The 25319-nt window shown below is 38.3% G+C and overlaps 1 protein-coding gene across 1 annotated transcript in view; it reads left to right on the top strand.

Annotated features, from left to right (window-relative positions):
* Positions 1-321: 321 nt before the first annotated feature.
* Positions 322-25319, top strand: part of LOC127650696 (partitioning defective 6 homolog gamma-like) — a 48655-nt gene continuing 23657 nt past the window's right edge. Inside the window, exons 1-2 of the mRNA XM_052136291.1 lie at positions 322-631; positions 10558-10780. Coding sequence (XP_051992251.1) covers positions 557-631; positions 10558-10780 — 298 coding nt within the window. The 5' untranslated portion in view covers positions 322-556. The remainder of the gene's footprint in view (positions 632-10557; positions 10781-25319) is intronic.

Below are 25319 nucleotides of genomic sequence, written 5' to 3' on the forward strand. Positions count from 1 at the left end.
TTTCCGCAGATTCAGTCGGAAGGACAGGCCACCACCAATGGAAAACAAATCCCGGTTACCATAGTTACTCTTTCTTTTCATGTGTGGGTGCAGAGGAATTTCTAATGGATTTAGCCGTTTTGAGAAAGGAAAACATGCATTCCATTTATTGTAATGTGTGGTTTCTCGCAGGTCAAATTAACGCCCACGTATAACGTCTGCTTATCAGCAAATTGGTTACGCCCACTGTTCGGACGTAACTTTTTACGTAATCAATATGCATAAGCTAAGCCTTCAACATAGTGGGATTCGTAAACTCGGTTTTAGGAGCAGGAGCGATGATGTCGTATGTGAAAACTTGCCCTACTCCACTCCCCCAAAGTGAGACGCACTGATTTGTCTTTCGCGTTTTTTTCTGCAGAAGTTTAGCGAAGTCCCCGAGAGACACCGCGACCTCGAGTCGCAGGATTAACTTTTCCCGCTTCTTGAAAAGTGATTATCGGACGTTTAATAACTGGACGGGTTTATAAACGGAGCCCCTCATCCTGGACGGGCTGAAAACTCTCAACCGAGCAAAATGAACCGGAGCTTTAATAGTAAATCGCAATCTTTGCGTAGCTTAAACATGAACGCGGTGGAAGTAAAAAGCAAGGTGAGTGCTTTAGGAAAGCCATGCACGAGAAGTATGCTTGCATAGTCGATATGGTATATGTTTAGTTGGGGAAATGATGGATGGCTAACTCTGGTTAGCCAACGTCAAGCCAGTATTATGCCATATGAAATACCCTAGAGTACATATTGTTCACGTAGTTATCGTGAAATGTGTTTTTTTGCTTCTTCTTTAATCTTTGTCCTCGGCATTTTGTTTCATTAGCTGACTCCAGTAGATTTGGTCTTTGTGTATAACCGTTTTGGCGCTTGAACTGTCACGTTACTGGATACTTTTTAAGTTTCTTTCCTAAGCATACATAGTTATACTGATTATGTCATAGAAATGTTTCAGCAATGTTTAGATGCATCACGTGGCTTTCATATGTAGATGTGTTCTCGTGCCCGTGCGCTGCATACTCGTTTCTGTGCCTGTTTTTAATATTCACAACAGTTCAGGTAAACACTGTCCTCATTACTAGCTCCAAATAGCACAACTTCGACATTATTTACACAATTCACAAGAGCAAACATGAGAGCTGATTCATTGGGCTGGGCTCTTTGATTTGTGACAGTTGGATAAATTGACACTTTTGTACTTCCCACATATAGTTCTGTCTGTCAATCTGTCTCATTGAGTCGTTCTATCCACTCTTGTATAGTCCTGTGTATCATAGTAGTTCCCATGAAGAACAGAATAGGTTTTATGCAAATGGTGACGATAGATTTATTATCACTCAAAGCGGTGCAATACAGAACTTTCTAATAGTTGTTCCGCTTGCCTAAGGAATTGCCTGGCTGAGCAAGCTTCAACCAACAATTCACGAATAGAAATCGCTCCATATCTGTCACCGCTTGTGTTGATGGTGATGTGGACTCTTATAGTTGATAACAGCTGTTGCAGCCAAGCTGATGAATAAGGTATCTCTGAAACTGTCAATGTGCTGTCATTAAGATCCAGTGGATCTCTGCTTTTCCATTTAGTTGGGTAAAACTTCTGTGGCATATTTATTATTATTATTATTAAGGAAATCATCCACCAGTTCACATTTAAACTAAGGATGGAATTTATTTGATGTATTTTTGTCGAGTACTCTAACAAATAATAATAATAATCATTTGCATTTTATTTATCGATTAATCGATTACTTGATATTTAGCATTTGAGTTCAACCATTCAACCCTGTTTTTATCTTGAAAAAATGTGCACTATGCATAATCAACATCTAGATAAAAAAATGACAAAAACATTTGCACTCATACATAGAAACAAACATTCCAAGTCTTCTGAAGCGATACAATCACTTTAACAATGTTACGCAGCCACAGCGCCAACCATCTTTGCAACAACTTGCAATGGCAAGATTTAGAAGCAGTGAGAGAAGCAGTTTCATTGTTGTCCATGTCAGGCAAATGTTCAAATTGCAATATTCGAATAGTCAAATATTTAAAGCATAACAAGTAGTCGATTAATCGATTACTTGTGCACATCCCTAAGTTAAAGCCTAAATTCTAAATTAAGTGATTGTCGCCAAAGATACTTGGCTGTCTATTGTGAGATTTTGGACTAGACATGGGCCAGACAGATTTAATAATGTGGTTATGGATGTGATGGCCCTAACTGCTGGAATGTGGGCGAAGTGCCTGGATCTGGACTCGAGTGCCATTGTCTGATTGTTCGCCTCTATTATTCAGCCGTGTTCTAATTCATAACAGGGGCTGAAAAGACCCGCTTTTCTTGTCAATGAAAGCAGCCACTGTTTTTGGTCTCTAAAGACAAGAGGGCCCCGTTAAGTTTCCCCCTCTCTTGGAAGAGCCTGAAAATGTAATTTGTATGTTGGAGTGGTGCAGATCAACCCGCTTTACCAATGGAACCTGAAAGAACCAGTAATTGTCCTACATGGAAAACCTCCCAACAAAAGCATCAATTGATTTGTGAAACTCAAGCCTGCAAGGCAAGAATGCTAGTTTGAATGCTGACGGGTGGATCTGAAATAAAATTTGCACTTGTTATCTAAGATATCCCCACTGTGATGGTTGGTACATTGTGTTTTAACCACATCTGTATCAACAACACAAAGGGTGAATTGCTCACCGGTCATGCACTGACTGGCGTCACTGTTCTTTCAGTATTGCACACAGTGTTGTTTTATGATGTCATAATGGATATCACCCATTTCCTATATCCCTCAATCAAGGAAGGGTTGTTCTTAGAGGAACTCTGTTGGTGATAAGAGTGAGTCAGGGGTTTCTGAAATGAACCATGTTGCCATGTTCTTTTTTGAGGAGCTGGTTTTGTCTAACACATTATATCTAAAGAAAGCCCACTGATGTGTCTAGGGCTTTGTATGTCTTCCAGAAACCCTCCCCCGACTGCTCTTTCACTGCCAGATTCTCCACTGATGTAGCTGGATTTTAATTGAAAATATAATAAGTTGGCAAGAAAAACAATACTGACACATGATAAGATGACATTTTGGGTACTGTTTAACATCAGACAAGTATGTAGCACAAAGAGCTGTAGCTTTATATTGGCTCCAGTAACATCTTGTTTTGACTTGCCTAAACCTGTTATGGTCTGTGGACTTGGGAAAAGTTTTCGCTGTTCTCACAAGGATTTGATGTTGGAAATTGGGCCACATTCAGCTCTGTTGAGGCCTGTATTCTCAGTGACCCGAGGTAATGTCATAGTTTTTTGGGCATCTGTGATCACAGGTTTTGCATTGCAGACATGTTGAGTTAGCACGCGGCTTACAGAAATCTTAGGCATAGATTCAGGTACAACTGAAGCTAAGTTGTGTAACAATTTATACTTCAATATTTGAAGGAGTCATATAATTAGAATGGGATTTTCCTTGTTCTTTTGAAATAAAATTATTCAGTGTGATCATTCTGTAAGTTTCTGAGCTGAAAAACTTCCTCCCAGTCCAAAATATGGCCTTCACAACTAAGCTTGAAATATGTGTATTTCTGAACTTCTGAACTCACAAATTTCTGACTTCAGGTAGAAGAATATATTAACAAATGACCACCCACATTTAAACATCAGTGATGCCTTAGTGTTAAGCAATCTGTAAAGTTATATTGATGTTTCCAGTTGACCCACTACAGTAGTAGATAATAAAAATAACCGCCTTAAGACAAATGTTTGAGTGAAGCATCTAATGTGCCTAAGAATTTTACACAATACTGTATCTTTTTGCTAAATTAGATTTTTAAGTGGCTCGTTATATATATTGCAACACTTTACTGGTGAATTAAACACTACAGTTTAGAATATCTTTACAATATTGTGTGGAACTAATTGGGTGTACTCTTTAATATGTAAAGATACACAAACCCCTAACTACACATTATTTCAATATAAATGTATAGCTTTAAGTTGTATACTGGATAATGTAACAGCAAAAGTAACAGTAATTCCAGAATAAGCCATCAGTAGAAATGAAGCTGTTTTATTTTTTGCAAATGTATTTTTTTTGCAATTCTTTTTCAACTTGTATCTGGAGTAAAGGATTCAGATCTCTTTTTTTGTTCAATTTAGTTGTAAGATATCATCTCACTTTTTATTCACAGAGTTATTTTTTCAAACCCATTCAACTTAAATCTAGTTAACATTTGTAAACAAATTATAATTATATTATAATGGTATCTCAAGTGTGCACCTTTTGTCACGGATCCACCGGTCTCTCTCTCTCTTCCTTCCTCACTGCTCACTCTCCCCTGAGTTCTGATTACACGCACCTGCATATCTTTAGTGGCTAATCAAGGACTGCATATATACCCTGCTTTCACACACAGTCTTGTCTGTTATCATTGATAGTGTCTCTGAGACTCCAGACTAGAGGTCGACCGATTAATCGGCCGGTTTTTTGCATTTTTTAACATAATCGGCATCGGCCAATATCCAAGTATATCAAGCCGATTATTAGGCAGGCGCATCTGTGGGCAGCCTAGTGTTGTTGTGGAACACGTGTTCGACGCACACTGCCCCTAGAGTCATTTTCCAGCAGAGTGAGCAGACCTCATCCAGTGCTAAGTTCCTTGGAGAAAACGGTAAGGATTAAATTTGTATAACTTCTTTATATTTAATTAAAAACTTTTGACATGTTACTGCCAACTTCAAGAAAAAACGCGACATGACATTCGGCTACTTTGGATATTGATAGCGTAGTTGAAGTTGCATTATCACAGCAGAAGGGTTGCTATCATGTCACAATAAGTAAGCAAGAATTTCTCAATTACAGACAGTGAATCTGAGACTTTTATTTGTTCTGTTTGTGTGTCTTATATTTGAGAGGGTTGTCACTCAATGCAGAGAAATAAGTAATAAAAAAGATACCAACGTGCTATATGCTATTGAAGGACTGGCTTTGGTAAGCTCAGACGTTATCGGTTCTGCTGTCGGTACTGGAGAAATTAAGAAAATCCATTTATTATTGCTATAAAGAGAAAGTTATTTTATCTCGCTAGCCATTTCTATGTATAATAATATGAAACCATTTGTCTGTGATGCGGTTTAGCTATTCGCACTCAGAGAGAGAGTGAGAGAGAGCGATCTCGCGCGGTGCCACACGAGCACAACACGAGCCCTGCTTAATGAGTGACAGAACTAAACATTCAAACGTAGCCTGGTTTAGATCTGTGATATTAGTCTGATTTTATTTTAGATTTCGCCTTCCAAAGATTATAAAAAGAATATTTATACATAAGCCGCATTCTGTCTAGCACAACATCCTTCCCTTCACAGCGGTGCACTGACATTTCTCCCTAAAACTCAAACTTAACGTCAGAATCAGCACGATCGGTGATTGTTGTAAAATGCTACTGTTGCTAAATTGCGGGACGTGTTTAATAATAAAAAGAGCGCAAGAGATACCTTTCCCAAGGCGGCGCGCGCTCCGAAACATACCGCAATGAGGCTACTTTGGATTTCATGTGCGCGTCTAAACGATCAAATATAAACAAAAATATGTCAAAACGACCGGCTTGGAGATACAGTTTATGTCTTAAGTGGACGTAGTTATGGAAATAGTTGGGAGAAAATATGCTGCATCAGGAGTCTATTAGATCTGAACTCGGTCTTAAAGGGGAAGCTGTCTAATGAACATGTTGACGATTGAGCCATTACTGCGAATCAAACAACAAAAGGCAAAGAGAAAATCACTTACAGCTCTTGAATGAATAACTTCTGCATTAATCTATCTATGATAAACTATGCAGTGTTATTTTACAATTGATTACTTTATTAGATTTCTTTTTAGATCACACCTGAACAGTAATGTTAGTAGACCTTCCTGAAATTAAATCACTGTGCCTATATAACGTTTATCTTTGTTTAATATCTATCTATCTATATATATATATATATATATATAACAAAAAGAACCATTAAGAATACCGGATCGATAAGCAGTATCGGTAAGATAGTAATACCATTAAAATCTTAACGATACCCATCCCTAGTTATGCCTGTACTTCTCTTGGATGCTATGAATATTGGATTACGTGTCTGGATTGCCCCTTAATTAAAGCTGCATTTGGATCTCAACCTTCGTGTCTCGGAGCAGTTCGTAACACCTGCTTTGTTTATTTAATATATTTGTTATACATTATTTATACAATATGTTTTTACATTATACATTTTTAATTTAAGTGTACGAGTGCAGATTGTTAAAAACAAGCACATATCAGCCAAAATAAATCGGCTGCATTAATCGGCCACCGGCCGACCCGGATTTCAAAAGATCGGCATCGGCCTGAAAAAAACCCAATATCGGTCGACCTCTACTCCAGACCTTTCTACTCTGTCAAACATACATATGTCTTCATTATTGCTTGCAAGTATCATAAGACTGTTGTGTTCATTGTGTCTATACCTTGTCTGAATATTACTCACCTGCTGTTTGCCACTCTGCTCAACTGGATTTACTCACAGTGTTTACATCACTGTTTCAATCATCTGTTTAGTAAACCCTGCTATTGAGTTCATATCTCTGCCTCCGTGAGTCTCCCCGTGACACCTTTAACTTTTAAACCCTCATGTTTTTATTTTGACATTCTGAACTATCCAGGAAGTCCTGTATGTGTCTGTATGGAAGTTCACAGTAGGGCTGAAACGATTAGTCAACATTATCGTCAACAATGAAACATTTTCGACAAATTTCGTTGTCAAATAGTCGTCTGATTTCATTTAACACAGCATGAGATCTTTTGAAACCCTAATGATGACCCGGGAGAGTAGCACTTCAGCTCGCCCTTGATTGAGGCGAGGGAGAATGAACAGCTCTCAGTCCAGACGCTCTCCAAACTTTCCAAACATTAGTAATTTTCTACCTTTTGTCATTGGCGGATGATGGCAAATGGGGCCGTTAGAGGTTTGGGGAGATGGTTATATAAGATTTTATTATCATTTCATGATGCTCTTTTTGTTTGGTTTAAAGTTCAATTTGAATTTAGAAATGTCTTTTGTTTATGTTTTTCACGTTTCATTAAATTAAATTAATTTAATTTTGAAAGCAAAACTATTTCCCGACCCTGGTCAGGGGGGTTTACGACATAATCATATATTGCGATATTTTTAAGGCGATTATCGATAGAATATTTTTACATATCGCCCAGCCCTATAGCCTAGTAGTTAAACATCTAGTCTGGTAACCAAAAGGTTGTAGGTTCAAATCCGGCAATGGGTGAACTAGAGCTATCACCATTGCTTTGCTGAGCAAGGCACTTGAACTCGGGTAACATTTTGAAAGCAAATTACAATAACCAGGATGATTATTAGGCTAAGAAATATCGCAATCATGCTGTTGTACTGAATGCCGCTTGTCCAATTAATTTACAGGACCATAACTAACTGTTTTGTATAATTGAGGATTTTTGTTTGTTTGTTTAAAGTTTGTGAGTATAGTGGTTAAAGATCTGGGCCAATAGAGTGCAACAGTGCCCGTCCACTTTTTCAGGCATCTTTAGTTCTGTGAGTATTTTTCCCATTCATTTCATAAGTGTAGTTTCATACAAATCTTTCCTAAAAGAGTTTTAAAGGAATATTTCACCCAAAAATGACAATTTGCAGATAATTTACTCACTCTCGAGCCATCCAAGATGTATCTGAGTTTCTGTCTTCATCAAAACACAATTTAAGATTTTTAGGATTTCATTTCAGGACTCCTCCTCTAAACAATGCAAGTGAATGTCCTCCATTATTTGACAGTCCAAAATGCATATTTAGGGTGCATCAAAATAATCCACATGACTCCATTCGACAAATAAAGTTCTTCTGAATGTAAATGATTGATTTATTTTGAGAAACAAAACAATACTTATTTACTTTTTAACTACAAATGTTCGCTTTCGTACATCTGTGTCACATGCTCATGAGAGGGATTGACGTAAGCTCGTTGGTAAGGTCACGAGTCACGTGGAGGAGGAGGCAGGAAGCGGGTCATTGTTTAAAATAGAAACTTGCACAAAGCACAGACCAAGCGCTGTTCACAAACCAAAACAATATAAAAAATTATTTCCTAATAATAACAAAAAACTATGTAAACAATGATGCGCTTCCTGACTCCCGTTTTTTCTTTTTACAGTGTATGTACAAATATACTGTACAATAGAAATAGTTTGAGAGTGTTGGGTGACCGCCTTTGTCCTGTCCACCTGCACTGCTCAGCTGCAGAAAATGTTCTGATTGTCACTGGGTGACATCCGTTAGTTTGCGTTGTTGTCGAGATTTATTCTGCTTGCTCATGAGCCTGCATTTTGCTAATTCTATTGTTTCACATGTCCCTGTTTGCCTCCATTTCCTCATTTCAAAAAGCAGAACTGGCAAGTTCATGAAAGCTTAGCAGGGTGAACGGTTCCTTTCCATCCACATGGGGAAACCTGTTAGAGCCTGGCGAAAAAAAACTCTCTCTCAATAGCTGGGTTTCCATCCACATATTTTATGCACATTTTGGGATATTGCATAAAAAATGCTGTATGGAAACATCAAGATTAGATCTCCAAAATATGCATCAAACAATTACACTTGCTTGAGGTGAATACATTTTTTATTCTATAAATAGAAATGTGCATAAACTATGATTGAAACACATTTACAGAATACATTCCTATTGAATTTATTAGGAATACAAGATGTGCATAAAAAAAGTAATGTGACTGAATTCATAACTGGACCAACCAGCAGAGCAATAATCAGGTCTGAAATGTTGCTCTGGTCATTCTGAAATCAACTGTATAGAAAATCCAAAGCCTCTTGAGTTTCAGAGAAAAATACATTTGAATACAATCTTGAACTGCATGGCAGAGCACGTTAAATGACACTTTTAAAAAATATCTCTGCATGGCAAAAACATAAGCAAAGTGGAACGCACACACACAGTGCTCCACGAACTGTGTGACGCGGTTACTCCCAGACATGAGAAAAAGTAATTTACATTGTTTTGTCTGTGTGCTTTAAACTGCATGTATTTTATTAATAAAAGGGTCACAGTGGCTATAATTTCCCTGGATGTGATGATTTTGTTCTTTTGAACACATGGGATGGAAATGCAGCTTTACTATTTTTTTTTTGCAGTATTATGTTGTTGTTTTTTTTCTTCGCATAAATTCAATTTGTAACTGGGATGGAAACATAGCTAATGTCAGTGTTTTGTGATTCCTGACATGTTTAAAACTACATGCATTTACCAGAGACTTAAGGCCAGCAGGTATACTTCACTTTGCGCATTCCGTTCTGTCTCACGCACAGCGTGTGCACACCGCTTTGAAAATATACCTCACGCGGATAAGCCTGAATGGACGCACGCGTTCGACACATGCGTAGTGGAATTGCTTTGTTATACGCCACTAGATGTTATAGGACAGCACCGAGTCGTGTCGTTTACGGGACATCCGCTCTGAAGAATAAAGAAGAACATAAACTGAGGATCCACCATTAGAGGAAGCAAGAACAACTTAACGATGGAGAAGGATATGTTCTTCGACTACTGCTTGACAGTACAGCCCAACTGTGCATATTGCTACCTAGTGGTCTCTTCAATCTCAATAGTTAACCTTGTGCACGAACTGTCGCGGAATGCAGACAGGCGAAGTATACTTTGGGCATTAGTTAATCTAAAACAAGAGGTAAGGTAGTGTCACAGCCTCACAAAAAAATGCCTTTTTACATCTACCTTTAGTTTCAGGTTAAGATTGTGCAGATGATGTTGGTGTGATTAAACCCTGAGTTTATCAGAATGTCCACAATTTTGTAATTGTGTTTTGGCCTGAAAATTAGGATTAATTCATGGAAATTTATAAAGTGAATATAGATTTTTCCAGTTATGCTCTACTGTAAAATATTTAATAGCCATAATAATGTACGATTTGTGTGCAAATTTTTGTTTTGATTTATTTATTTTTTTCTCCCCAATTTGGAATGACCAATTCCCAAAACGCTCTAAATACTTGTGGTGGCGTAGTGACTCGCCTCAATCCAGGTGTTGGAGGATTCATCTCAGTTGCCTCCATGTCTGAGACCATCAATTCGCACATCATATAATGTCAAGTCAAGTCAAGTGTTTTTGTAATGTAGCTTGTTGAGTGCGTTACCGCAGAGATGTAGCATGTGAGGAGGCTTCCCGCTATTCTCCATGGCATCCACGCACAACTCACTACGTGCCCCACTGATAGCGAGAACCACACATTGCTGAGCTACCCAGTCCCCGAGTTAGTTCTTTTTAATGGATTGGTCAAACTGTTTTACAAACTGCTGTGAAATATTCAACAGCAAAACTTATCCATATCCAGTTATCACAAATGACTTGTCACAAAGATCATTGGAAAAGTCATAGAAATGTATTGCCATAAATGTTGAGTCAAACTAGTAGTGACTTTTCATTGCGATTATTTGGTAGCAGCATACTGACTTCTGGTTTTCTTTCGTAGTATGGGGCAGAGTTCCGAAGGTTTTCCGTGGATCGACAAAAACCCGGCAAATTTGATGAGTTTTACAATCTCATCATGACCATCCACCGAATCGCAAACATGGAGGTAATGATTGGATATGCTGACGTCCATGGAGATCTCCTTCCCATCAATAACAACGAAAACTTCTGCAAGGCTGTGTCCACCGCACACCCCCTGCTGCGAATCTTTATACAGAGACAAGGTACAATCACTCCCTCCTCTCATATCCTTTTCTTCAACATCCCTTTGTTTGTGTCCTAGTTTTTCCTGGCATTGTTTCTTCAATGTGGATGATAATGCTTTATTTGAAGCATACTCTCTCTCTCTCTCTCTCTCTCTCTCGCTCTCTCGCTCTCTCGCTCTCTCTCTCTGTAGTTTTTTTAGTGTAAGGTAACAGCCAAGATACATGAGAGTCAAACAGTCAGTCAAAAATGAAGATGCCTTAAGAATCATTTTGAAATTGTGTCGTGACTCCCTAAAATGAATCGAATCTTGATGTACCTCAAAATTTCCATGTAATGGAATGTAGCATTTGAATTCAGTGCATATTTACTTAGTAATCCAAGGAGACTCACAATTCCTTTGCCTCATCCTGTCATCAGGCAAATATACAGGCTAAACGCAGTCATGTAATCTGTGCTTGTATGCTGTGTTCTTTAAGCACACAGTGTACACACACACACACACACACACACACACACAGAGAAAAAATACAGTCCTCAATGTGGCCCCCATGTGCAGTTATTATGTTGTCACATTTTCCCTCGCGTGGGCCAGCACACACTGATTTGTGTGTGTTTTTATAGGCCCTGTGGTCTGGAGATAACTTTCTACAGGAAAGACTGCTGGTTTTGATGCTAGGGAAGAGAGTGACAGTTCTTTCCGGTGGAGAGACTCCAAGTCTTCCTGCAAATCTCAATGCAGCCTTAAACAGAGATCAGCATCCTGTAGCCAAACTGATACAATGTCTGTGTGTTCTGTTAGATACTTGGGCCAGTCCTGTGTTTGTTCAGATTTCAGCTAATGACTTGCTTTTAGTTGCAAAATCTGCTTTCAAAAACTTAGTGGTGATTGGATGATGTATCGGATAGGCTAATACATTGGCCAATTTTCTGAAATTTTTAGATTATTGGCATTAACTGATAATTGTGTTTGGTCAATTCATGGAATGTTCCTGGTTCTACTTTAAACATTTAAAGACAGCCCTACCATAAAGCTCCACCAATCAGAGAATTGTGCAGGGATGCAAACTACTCCCCTTTTGGCTAATGTCACTTTTTTTTTTTTTTTTTTTTAAAAAGCTAATTTGCACAATTGCGAAGTACAATTTTCTACATTTTACTCATAAAATCACTTGAAATGGGTCTTGAAGTTTAAACACATTCATTCTTTAAATAGAACAAACAACTCAACTGAAAATATACCCCTGGAACTAGAGGTCGGCTGATAGTGGATTTTGCAGATACTGATAACTAAAATGGTAGGAAAGGCCTATGATGGGTACAGACAAAGTGTCCTAAATAAATACAATCCCTGATGCAGTTTCTTGTTCAACCAAAATCCCCAAAATAACCAGAAAAAATGAATATTTGGTGCATAACGTGTGAATTTTAAGTTTAAACAAGTACAAAACACAACAGGGATTCTTCATTCAGGCAATTATATCATAGGTTTTTGCCGATAACAGTAGTTCCAAAAAGCAACTATTGGCACAGTTTAATTGGTAAAACCGTTTGTGGCAGGGCGGGGCTGGGTCGTGATCCTACAGACCCGGTCCCGTATTAGGCTAATCAAGCCTCCGTGAGGGATAAAGGTCGACTGCAGAGGATCGTGCGGGAGAGAGAGATAGTTCACGGACATGTCCGTCATATGTGTGTGTTTGTCTTTTGTTTAAATTGGTAATTAATATATTATTTATGTTGAAAAGCTGGTTCTCGCCTCCTCCTTTCCATTGATCCCTTTACACTGATATGTTAGTCTACCTCTACCTGGAACATTTGCTATGACTTTCTCACCTCTTTGATAGCTCATGAGAAATTGTGTTTCCAGTAATGCACTTAAGAGTATGTCTATAAAATCACAATCTTTAAACATTACATGCATGGGAACGTAAGACTAGTGTGATAGAATTGCTTCCTAACCTTGTCTGTGCAAAGTATCCAATCTTTAAACTCCTGTAATGACACTGTAAAGACAGTAAACCTGGTAACCTTCGCATGATATGTGCAAGGATTGCTGAAAAGGGACTTCATGTAGAAGAAAAACCACCCAGAATATTTACATTGGTGACACATAATCTAGAAGTTCATCCATGTTGAATGTAAGTCCCACCGCTAAAAGAACAACTTCATGACTCAAACACACATTTTTGGGTTATTACAAATTAATAGTTATTCAGTTTAAGGCCACGCCCACACAGATGTATATGCATATTTCCGAAAATGCATTAATTTTGATTGATGGAGACTTTCAAAAATGCTCTCCATAATGGCATGATTTAGAAAACGATGATGTTAGGAAACTGAAAACGAGTTTTCAAACTTTAAACGGATTAGTATGGTGCTGAAAGTGCTTCAACAAAAAACATGTGCTTTTTTTAATTCTGTGGAATGCCTTGCCCTATAGACTTCCATTGTTCCAAGTGCATTGCTGTGCATACCAAATGTTTTCTTGTTGAACTTATTATTTGTGATTATAATTTCAGCTTTGTCAGTGGATAAAGCACATTTCCCATTTTAAAAGTTTTTTAGTGGACTTTGAGTAAATATAAAATAAATTTGGTGTCATTTTAATTTGCGATCATTAAATTGTATTATATATCGGCATTGTTTATTATGACTTATTGGTTGACCTAGTTGTTAGATAATTGGTGTGTGGATGATATTAATTGTGATTTTGTATAAATTGTGCATTGCTATTCATTTGTGGGATCAGCTCTCTCTGTTCTCAGAAGGACTGCAGCTTATAGAAAGCAGATCACAGAGGACAATCTCTGTGTCTGTTGTCATGGCAGGCTCTTCACCCAAACAAAAGAGCATGTGAAAAGAGCAACCCAATCTCATGAAAATTCTTACATAATTTACGAGTTGGCTATTTCGTATAATCTTGCACGATTTTGTTAGCATAAGCTCGTGCGACTTCATCATTTGAAAATTCTGCGTTCCGCGCATGATACATTGAGGACATGCGTATTAATACTATGCCCTTACCCAAACCCCTTATCTAAACCTAACCGATCAGTAGAGTGTGCAAATATTATAGGAAGCTGTTGTGTGTGTCAGAAGCAAGTAATTGTCACATATTTGATGGAAACGATGTGCAGCTTCGTTGGAATTGGGTAGTGAAAGTCATAGGAATTCAAACGAGTACAGTTGCACGAGATCATACAAATTAAGAAAAGTCAAATGAATCCAGACAATTTCACTGTGAGAGGGTGTTGGAAAAGAGACATAAAGAAAGAGGCACCTTAGCAGACTGGGCTGTGCTCATCTCTCCACAACCACGCATCTCTTTGCGCTAACCATACTTTTTGAGGTATGAACACTGCACTGTAGCATTTGCATACTTCACATCTCTGCAGTTACACAACTGTCCATGAATGCCTCGAGGAAGATGCAATGCATAGTTAAACCAAAGAATAGGCTTCAACCTGTTGACAAAAAACAAACAAAACATTATTATTATTAGCAGCTAATGCTGGTAACACCTTTGACACTTTATACACAGTTGTTGTGTGTAGGCGGACCACATAAAGAAAGTTACAATAACTAGATTATTACATTTTATTTCAAATGTAATATAACCTTTAGCAAGTAGCACTTGTGTGACAGAAACATTCAGTATTTTGGATATCATAGCATTTATGCTGTTTTAGATAAAATTAGCGGAATGTGGGCAAATCATTCATGCTCAAATCATTCGTTTCCACATGACGGTTTGGCTTCCAGTTGTGGATTACGTAAGTTGTGTTTTCTTGCCACAGCACAACCTTTTAAGTGGTCAGCAGGATTTGTACTATTATGCTAATTAGTTTCTTTGCTCATAGTTGTGAGTGCCATTCAGCACTCATAGTGACCATTGTGAATGTGGGACAATGAGTTGCTTTCTCACGGTTTAGCTAACTCTTAACCTGAGTGTGAGTAAGCCTGTAACAAGCAGCACTCGCTGGGTGGTAGCGGAGAGTCCCAGCATTCCCGTCACTCATGATGAGTTACTGACATAGACACACTCACACAGACAGACAGAGTCAGAGCAGTGTGAATGACAAAATATGCTAAAGTAGAGGTACTGAACTGTAGAGGCCTAGAGGGCCAGATTCATACCATAACAGATGCAAAGAGCCATAGGTATATATGTATTTATATGTGTGTGTGTGTGTGTGTGTGTGTGTGTGTGTGTGTGTATGTATGTATGTGTATATATGTATGTATGTATGTATGTATGCATACATACATACATACACTGGCACCCAAAAGTTTGCTCTTATGGAAACAATTTGGTACTTTTATTTGCCAAAGTGGCATTCAACAGATCACAATGTATTGTCAGGACATTAATAACATGATAAATTACTATTACAGTTTGAAAAAAAAATTCAGAACTTCTTAAACTACTTCAAAGAATATTCATTAAAAAAATCCCCCACTTGCAGCAATGACAGCTTTGCAGATCCTTGGCATTCTAGCTGTCAGTTTGTCCAGATATTCAGGTGACATTTCACCCCACACTTCCTGTAGCACTTGCCATAGATGTGACCGTCTTGTCGAGCACTTCTCACACACCTTACAGTCTAGCTGATCACACAAAAGCTCAATGGGGTTAAGATCCATAACACTCTTTTCCAATTATCTGTTGTCCAATGTCTATTTTTATTTTTGATTTTCTTTTTCAAAAGTGTCTTTTTCTTTGCAATTCTTCCCATAAGTCCTGCACCCCTGAGTCTTATCTTTACTGTTGTACATGAAACTGGTGTTGAGCGGGTAGAATTCAATGAAACTATCAGCTGAGGACATGTGAGGTGTCTATTTCTCAAACTAGAGACTCTGATGTACTTGTTTAGTTGTACATCTGAACTTCCACCTTTCTTTCTGTCCTTGTTACAGCCAGATGTTCTTTGTCTTTGAAGACTGTAGTGTACATCTTTGTATGAAATCTTCAGTTTTTTGGCAATTTCAAGCATTGAATAGCCTTCATTCCTCAAAACAATGATTGACTGACGAGTTTCTAGAGAAAGGTGTGAAAGCATGACCGTAAGACATGCCAGTCTATAATACTGTGGCAACTAAAAAACAAACACAAAGACAATGTTAAGCATCATTTAACAAACCAAATAGCTTTCAACTGTGTTTGATATGAAGGCAAGTAATTTTCTAATACCAAATGATATGATTACTCAAGAATAAGGTGTCAGCCTGTCTAGATTTGATAAATAGTGATGGTGCTGTTTTTTTTACATCAGTAATGTCCCGACTATAATTTGTGATCAGTTGAATGCCACTTTGGTGAATTAAAGTACCAATTTCCTTCCAAAACACCAAAATCTGTACATTATTCCAAACTTTTTGCCATCGGTGTGTATATATATATATATATATATATATATATACACACATATTTGATTGGGACTGGGTTAAAGTAATGATTTTCTGATTAAATACTGAACAATCCCAAAATCAATTCTTAAAATCCCAAGATTGATCTTTTACTTTAAGTATAACTAAGTGTTGGTTGTGATGATTATTAAATCTGTTGCAAAAATAGCAATTAAACTGCATAGTTAATATGCATATATATATATATATATATATATATATATATATATATATATATATATATATATATATATATATATATATATTATTTTAGAGATGCACCGATCGACCGGCCAGGGACCGGAATTAGCCGATTTTCCGCATGCTCGGCCCGGATCGGTGACTGGCCAGTCAACCTCAGGTCTTTCCGATCCCAAGCCCGTTTTGTTGCCAGCGGCGCAGGCAATAATGTCACAGCTGCACGTAAACATGTCATTGGCGTGGAAGATCTTCACTGTGAGTGAAGAATACATAAAGTTCGCAATTTGCAATAATTGTAAGGCCAAAGTATACCGTGGGGGAACCACCACAATAACTTTTTTTTTTTTTGTTTGTTTTTTGTGCAGTGCATTGGTTCTAAAGCAATGGCTTTAACTTACAGATAAAACAATGCCTTTACATGCCCATGACTCCAGGGAGTCAACAAACCTCTTTGAACTCGCAAAACGTTATATTATTTTTAAATAATTTTTCCGCTCTCTTCCATTTGGTCAAATAGGTCACCTCTAAAGATGTCCTAAAGAACCCAGACAGTCTGGGTTAATTTCCTTTCTTTGGTTCAGTCAGACATGGGCTTGATCTAATTTAGCAAACTCTGACTTAGGGCTTTCTAATGCTCAGGATAGCTCAGTTAAGATCAATGGAGACTCTGCCCCTGCAGAGACAGATATGGGGGACTTCCACACCAGAGCATTGTTGAAAAGACCCAAATGTGCACCTGGCCTGTGGTTGGCAAGAGGTATGATAACTCCCTTTAGATCTCTGGGTAATGACTAATCTAGGGTCACAGGAAATGAATGTAGTGAATCTTTGTACAGACTCAGATTTGGACAGTAACTAAAAGTAGTGATGTTACTAACTGAACAACATTTTTAATTTGCATGACAGTGCTCGCTCTCTCTCAAGTAGTGTGTGCGTGCGTGCGTGCGTGCGTGTGGTTGGTTTAGTTTAGAGGATAAAATCACAGACATGATCTTTGTTTATTCAAGCCCAAATTAGAAATGAAGTTGATGGAAAATACATCTCCTGTCAGAAGTTTTCATAATGTACTTAAAGGGTTGGCTACCACTTTATGGTCTAAGAAATATTATTTCTTTACAGAGACCGAAAATATGAAAACTGCTTCTTCTGTTATTTGCCTGTCAAGTGGCTTTATGCTTACGCAGTGATGCAAATCAGTTGATATTTGGCCCTTCCGAGAGGGGAAGGTTATCGCCATAATCGTGCCTGCGTGCTGATTAACAGAAGTGTTAATGGGGTAACCGTGTAGTCAATAGATAATGTGCGATTCTTGATTTTAGATATTTTTGGTATAATATTGTGAAAACGTTTCAACAATTAGTTTTGTCAGTAACTCAGTTACTACAAATGTAATTTTATTTGGCTTTATTACACCTCTCTGTGGAATACTTAATTCTCATTGGTTAATCGTGCCATCCAGTGGTGTGGTATTTCTGAAGAATCACACATCAGGTCATCAGGGTATTGCAAGTAATCTTCCTACTCCTTGTTTGACTCCCTGATCTCTACAAGTAAGATGATTTAAAAAATTAAACTGATATCAATATTTAATTTCCATGTATTTGTCATGTAGTCTAGAGTATAAACACTCCGAATATAATAGTTATGTTTAATTGTCTCTCATGTCATGTTTTTGTTGAGAACAACAAGCATATCCACATGGTCATAAACTATACTCATTTATACACATCAGTTTAAATGATTGATTGTCTCTTACCTCAGCTAGCAAAGTCTTTCTCGGATGCCATGTTTGTTGTTTACAGAAGCATCGTGGGGACTACGTTGCTATGGGGACGCTGCTTTCTGACGTGCTGCACATATACAAGAGTAAAGTGTACACCGCTTATCCAGTATATTTAAACAGGAACCCAGTAAGCCACATTCTCACAATAACCTGCTTTTCTGGTGTCCATCTGAACGTACTGACAGAACCGTTTGCTCAACTTTTTTCCACACTCAATGGCGCCACACAGTGTATTCTGTTATAACTGCCATTTTTAGTTTGTGTGTTCAGGATTTAACATGCATCTCACTGTATATATGGCCAGCAAAGCACAACTTTGCAAAATTCGAATAGTATTTTTACTATACAAATAATTATTGCAGAACGCCCTGGGATTTGAACTATCTTGGCTTAAAATTCAAGTGGATGGTGATCCAACTTTTGAAGCTCCAAAAATCACAGACAGTCGGCATAAACGTCATCCATACGACTCCAGCGGTTAGAGTACCCACTCTTTTAAATGGACCATCCACTTGCATTTTAAGGAACTACTGAGCTAAGATATGTTTCTGTTGTGTTCTGGTTAAGAAAGAAAGTCATACACACCTGGGATATCATGAGGGTGAGTAAATGATTAGATAATTTTTCTTTTTGGGTGAACTATCCCTTCAAACTCAGAAATAATAATGCATACTTGCTATATTCTATATGTCCTGACCAATGCACTTGCTTCTAATGCTGATCATAACATCGCTCAAATTGGATCAGTCTTAACATCACTCTTACATGCAATGTATTAAACCCTCCTAATCTAATACTATGTTCTGCTATCATCTGTGTGTGCCAGTCAGTTTGCTAACGGTTTATTTAAATTGTGCCACTATATCAAATTGTCCATTCAAATTCATATGAAAATTATTCTTAGGGAAATTGATAAGACCATAATTGCAGAGTTAAAAAGTGCAGCATCTCCAAGCTAGCAAGTGCTCTAGCTCTATTTGTATGCCATAACAGCTGTAACAGTGCTGGGAGTCTGTATGAATTGGGTTATTCTAGTTCACAGTGATCTACAGTAGTGTCAAAGCCCAGTCAAAATACAGGACACATAGAACATCAACAAAACATTTCCTATCTGTGGCTTGTTGCTGTTGGCTAAACTAAACTAAACTGAATAGGGAAAAGCCAAAGTTTAGGTAGGCTAAATGTAGATAGTGGTGTACCCATGTTGTTTTAAACAGGGTTTTGTGTCCTGCTTGAGTTTACACAGTGTTTTACTAATGCCAACGCAATCTCACCTGAGAGAACTGGGTCAAGAGAAACCACTTAAAATTATGGGCTGTTTTAGATTCTAAATTTCGCCTTATTTCTTAGTCTAAATATATCCTTTGAAAAAATATTTACAATTTGGCACACAAGCTCAAGTGTTGTTCTCCTTAAAGCTTAGCGCACACTACACATCTCAAGCTCGTCTCTTTTGATGATTCGAGTCTGTGTGTGTGTGTATGTGTGTATGCCCATCCACAGGGATGGGCATGAGTACTCGAGGTCTTGGGTACTTGTATGTGGCAGCAATGATTGATCATGAAAACGATGATTGATAGTGATCATGCATGATGTGACTTTTCACTTAATTTGAAATCCAGTGACCATTACCTTTCAAAGAGGGAGCTTATTTTTCATTTTGAGATTGATTACGTTGTGACTTTGAGGGATACACTGATTATCAGAGACTTCTCATGGCAAACAATCCAATACGATGCTGCAATGCTATTGTTTCGATAATCAAAAGAGATTGTAATTAACCGTGTTTTGAACACCTGTCTCTGTAAAACGTTTACTTAACATGTTTTGTTATAATTTAAATGTAAGAACTTTGACTCGTTAGTGGATATTATTTAATAAAAGTGAATGTTTGTCACTGACTAAACCTCCCTGCCCTGCATGACATAACACACCTGCAGCTCCAAATCTCTGAGTTGAATGGAACGCTTCATGAATCACAGCAACAACAATACAGAGCATGCAGATTTCCTCACAAGAGGGAATGTTTGGACACATACACACCAGGCGCGTGTGGCAGTGTACAGCAGGAGAGTGTTTCAAACAGCTACACAGAGCACATTTAAATGAAACACATTTAACTTCAACTTAACACACATATTAAAACGCAATGTACTTGATTGTCCAACAGGCAATTCAATATATAGAGAGAGTGAGGCATTGGGAAGCAGGAGCCAAAAATAATAAAAAAAATTAAATAAAAAAAAACAACACCCATGTTTTTTCAAACTGCTGTCTTGTAACTTTTAAGCCATTTTTTCCCATTCCGTGCAAATCAGTGAAATAACAGGCACGAGCCTGCCTTTCAATGTAGTTTGTTGACGTGCGAAAGGAGGAGGCGGGAACTGGCTGAACAGTCAAAATAATATTTAATTTAAAAAAAAGACACACAACACAAACACACATGGCAGCTGCATGTGGATCTCTCTCTCTCTCTCTCTCTCTCTGGAATTGCCTCGTCCCATTGCACGATTGGGGGCCGGGTGTGCATAGTCACGGCCCGGCCCGGCCCCGCCCTCCTCCTCATCACAACATGTTATCAAAAATATACTCTCCCATTGCTAAATACGTGAGTTTGTGAATGAATTTCAGGACCGTAGTTTCAGTCGGGGACAATTGAATGTGGTCTTCATACACCCAATCTGCGATCAGCCATGCAGTGTGCGGACCAACTCGCGGAAAACAGAAAGACACTGTCCATTATGGGGCGATGACTGCAAGTTTAAGTGATTGAATGTATGAAAGCGATCCTAAATCTGTTATTTATAACACAGGCTTTATTTTGACCTGGTATTTCAATGAACACCTAAAGTAGATTTCTGACTTCTTGCCGACATAGAAACACAAAACATAAGCATATTTTGGTACTCTTACAAGCTCAAATGGCAGCATGGCAGTGCATTCAACCTTGCGTGTTAGAACTGAAGAAAATGAGTAGAAAATTGGTATTCTCATGCACTTGTAAATGTGCCTTTTAATCTATACTGGAATGAGCTTCAAAGACTGCCTGCTAAAACTGCAGGAAGTAGCTTTCCAGGGCATTCTCTGGCATTGCTGGTTCTGTGCACTTTTACTGGCTAATTTTAGAGTTGCACTAAAAGTTTCTTCCACAGGGAAGAAGAGAGGGAAAAAGCTACAAAGCAATCCATGAGGGTGGGAGAAAAGACATGGACAGTGAATCGTAGGGAGGTGTCAGTGAAGTGTTGAAGAGTGTTTTACCATTCCCCTGAATGAATCATTTACCGAAACAGTGGGAACTCAGACACAATTTATGCCCCCCCCCCCATTATTTCACACAGTCTTGACTGGCAGCACTGCACTCACTGATATATGGTGGTCTGCCGGAGTAATTCATCCAAAAATGAAAATTTTCATTGTTTACTCGTATCCAAAAGTCTTGCCCTCTCTTATCGTATTAGTACAAATGCATATTCAAACAGTTACGAGACAAGCGAGAACCAATTTGACTTGATCTCATTGATGTCAGACTTAAACTTCAGCCTATTCCTCACACAAATCTATTGTGTGGCTTCAGAAGTTAACTTTTTTATGGTGCTTATTATGTCCTTTTTGGAGCTTGGAACCCCTGTTCACTTAATGCTTTTGTTGTATTAAAAAAAGATCAGCTTGGGGATACATCAGAATTTCTTATGTTGTGCTCCACTGAATAAAGAAAATCATATGGGTTTGGAATGGCAAAGGAGTGAGCGTTGCTCGAAGTGGGGAAAAATCTATGCCAGTATTACCCATCTCAGTCTGACCGTGGGTCCCCTAGGTTGTTTTGCGGGAACAAGACGCTTTACTTGTACTTGCTGTTCCGCAAGCAATAGGTGCCGATACTGTGACGTCACTTACGTATTATTGCCGCTACGGCTTACTGCTGCGAACCGACTCACTTTGAGCACTAAGAATTAATAATAATAAAATATATTTTATTTTGGGGATTTGATTTCACATATGCTCAAACAAAAGGAAAGATCTCAAAAGTTGTTTAGAATTTCACTTTAGTGTTTGTATATCCTCCATGACATTTTTGTTTTTTTTCAAGGCCCAAACTTTTCCTAATTTCTTCCCTATTGTTAGTGTGCATGTTGTTTTTGGACGACAATTAAAGGGGAATCAACCATGAACTAATTCCTGTAGCATTTAAGTTTATATTTTAGGTCTTTGACACTTACTTTTTAATTAGTTAGTCTTCATGTTGTTTCATAAGTGAATGACTTAAATAGCAATGCTTTCTACAGCACAAGGGTAATTCAATTCTTCTAGTAGGTTCTGCTGTTTTTCGTCTGTTTTTCTGTCTGTCTGCTGCACCAGCCAACCACAAGGAACCGTTTGCACATCTGGCTGGTCGAGGCCATGGAGCCCAGAGGCTTCTTGGAGCTCTGTAATAAAAGAATGCCTGGCTTTTTACATACACATACCCACAGCTGGTTGCTCTCTCCATGTGCCGCCACCACCAAAAGCAGGCCTCAAAAATAAAGGGACCTTCGGATCTTGGAGCTAATCCTCCCACGTTGTGAAATAAGATTGCACCTGATTATTTTGATATAGAGTTTATTTGTGCAAAAAAATTATTATTTGTTCCTCTCTGTGCTATGTTTCTTATGTAAGGACATCAGTGGATTATGCAATTCACGTGCTGTTGGCGAGCAGCGTTGTGTTCAGTTGAGTCCTGGGAAAGAAATGCTGGTCATTCTCAGATTGTTTTTGGCACTCGTGGAGCACTAGCAGGGCCGTGTGTTGCCTCTTTCATATGAGGGGAAAAATAACAAACAAAACGACTAGAGGGTTGTGTACTTTTTATTCTGGATGAGTTTAAAGCGCTAGTCAAAGTAGCGTGGCTTCACTCCCTTTTGTAAGCGGTTACTCTTGATAACACACTCCTTTTGTCTGCCCAGTGGAGAGGAGCCTGAGGCAGTGCCATTAACAGCAACAATTCTCGGAAACATCATACAATAAATGTATTCATAGATTGCTTTTATTTATTTATTTTAAAGGGCAGATAAAAAACAGCTGTCAGACTGCTCTTTGATACTGCAGCATTTCTGTTCTTCTTTTCCGTTCATCTTCTGTTCTTCTGAGATCCGTGCTTTTGGGAATTTCTGCATTCATCCCTTCTATTATTAAGAGGGAGATAATAAGTTTTTTTTTCAAAGACCCTCTCCCTAATTTTCAGTCCCCTTTGGTCCAGATCATTCCTGCACCCTTGTCAAGGCAACACCAAAATGAATTCTGTGCTAAACCATCTTTGTTTTGCCTTTTTTCATTCTTCTGGATTTTTAATGCTTCCTGAAAACTTTAGAAATACACTGATTGGCATAATCATACATTCAATTTCTTCATAGTCATTGACACTAATCAAGGCCTATTCACCCAAGTGCAAAGAGTCAAAGCGAAGCAAAGGACTTTCCCAAAGCAAATTTTCTTCATGTTTTGCAAAAATAGTATCCACTACTAAATTGCACTGAGAAAAAAAAACATCAACAGGACATCAGGTTGACTGTGTAAAGAAGTCCATAGGAATCAATTGTTTTTATTTAAATGGAGTAATTCCTGCACCATTAGCAGTTTGAATTGCTAAAATATTGACTGCTTTTAATACAAGTTTGATACCCCCAAACTCATCATTGGTTGAGCATGTGTTTAATCTGAACCCCCAGAATGTATCATCTGCCTTTCCAGTCAGATTTAATATGCCTGATGATACATGAAGTGGTCTCGACTCCAAGCTAACATATAAACACAAATCTTTGGACTTTAATGGCCAGAACCTCACTGATTCTGGCCCTATATTGTCCAGGTTGCCACTGAGATCTGCTCTGTGTTCTTTTGCCAAGCTTAGCCACTGGATGACTGCTGTAAAGTGTTTGTTGTGTGGTCCACTGTGTGTGGTATGGTTATAGAATGCAGTAAAATCCATTTAGAGGGCAGAGGGTGGGGCAGAAGCCGTGCAAGTTCTTTGTGTAATACAGGTGGATTTTATTGGAAACTCTGAGACAAATTTTCCTAGTGGAATTACTGAACAAGCAAGAGCAAGGCTGAGATTTGAGATTCAGTTGTCTTTCGGTTTCTGTTTTCAGAGTTTTTCCGTGATTATTTTTGTTATGAAAGTTCTTTATTGTATGAGGTGTCTTCAACTGAAACTTTCTTCTGTATAACTGTAAAATATCCAGCATAAAATGTATAGTAAAATGGGCTTCATTCCTGGATTCTTTGATATTGCAGTATATGATGTCTTTCTCCACCACCATACCCTTCTTTTAGGAACCTTTGCCAGCCTTAGAAGGTTGTTGTTCTTGACCAACTCTTGATGTCTTGGTCATGGGATTAATTTACTTTAGGAAGTAGTCTTTTTGAAGAGTACAGTCAAAAAATGTTGCCTGTTATTGTACACAATAGGAAGTCATTTTTGGTTAAGTTCAGCCCACTGAGAACTTGAGCTAGCCTTCAAATGACCTTTCTGCCTACTTTGTAAAAATTCACTAAGATTCAGCTTCAATCTACACAGCCCACACTCAGAGCCATACATTACCCCTGGTGGGGTCAAAAAGAAAGTGACTCAGGAAGAATAAATCCCATGTTGTCCAGTCTGTTGGTTCTCTGCCTGTTTTTTGGGGGGTTTTTTATGAAGAGGGAGGAAGTGGTCTTCACCAAGATTCTGGAGGCTATACTTGTTTAGAGCCTGGAGCAGAACATTGTGGCCTCTGGAGTCAGCCCAGTGCTTTGTGGTTGGACTGAGATTTGAGGCAGCAGCCCCATTCAGGGTGTGTGCACCCGGAGAGATGCATTATGGGGGATGGTGGTTTAGTTACTCTACTGAATTTTATCTTGAGGCGCCTGGCTGAGCAAGAGTAGCTGGTTTTTGTAAAGCTTGTTCCAGTTCCTTACTAATTAGAGCTGTTCACTTGGACTAGACCAGACATGTAGTGCTCAGAAGCTGTTTATCCTAACACAGTGCTGCTCTTCAAGGGATCTACTCACTTTGATTCAGAGTTTTAAAGGCATGTGTATACTTGTTTATCTGGGATTACAGCTATGTCATTTGAGAAGTGACTGGGTCAGTTTTGAATCGGGTGAATGGAAAAATATACCTGACGTTTCTCTTCATCGTAATCAGATCTGTG

The sequence above is a fragment of the Xyrauchen texanus genome, chromosome 10 (genome assembly GCF_025860055.1).
Source record: "Xyrauchen texanus isolate HMW12.3.18 chromosome 10, RBS_HiC_50CHRs, whole genome shotgun sequence".
NCBI classification, from domain to species: Eukaryota; Metazoa; Chordata; class Actinopteri; order Cypriniformes; family Catostomidae; genus Xyrauchen; species Xyrauchen texanus.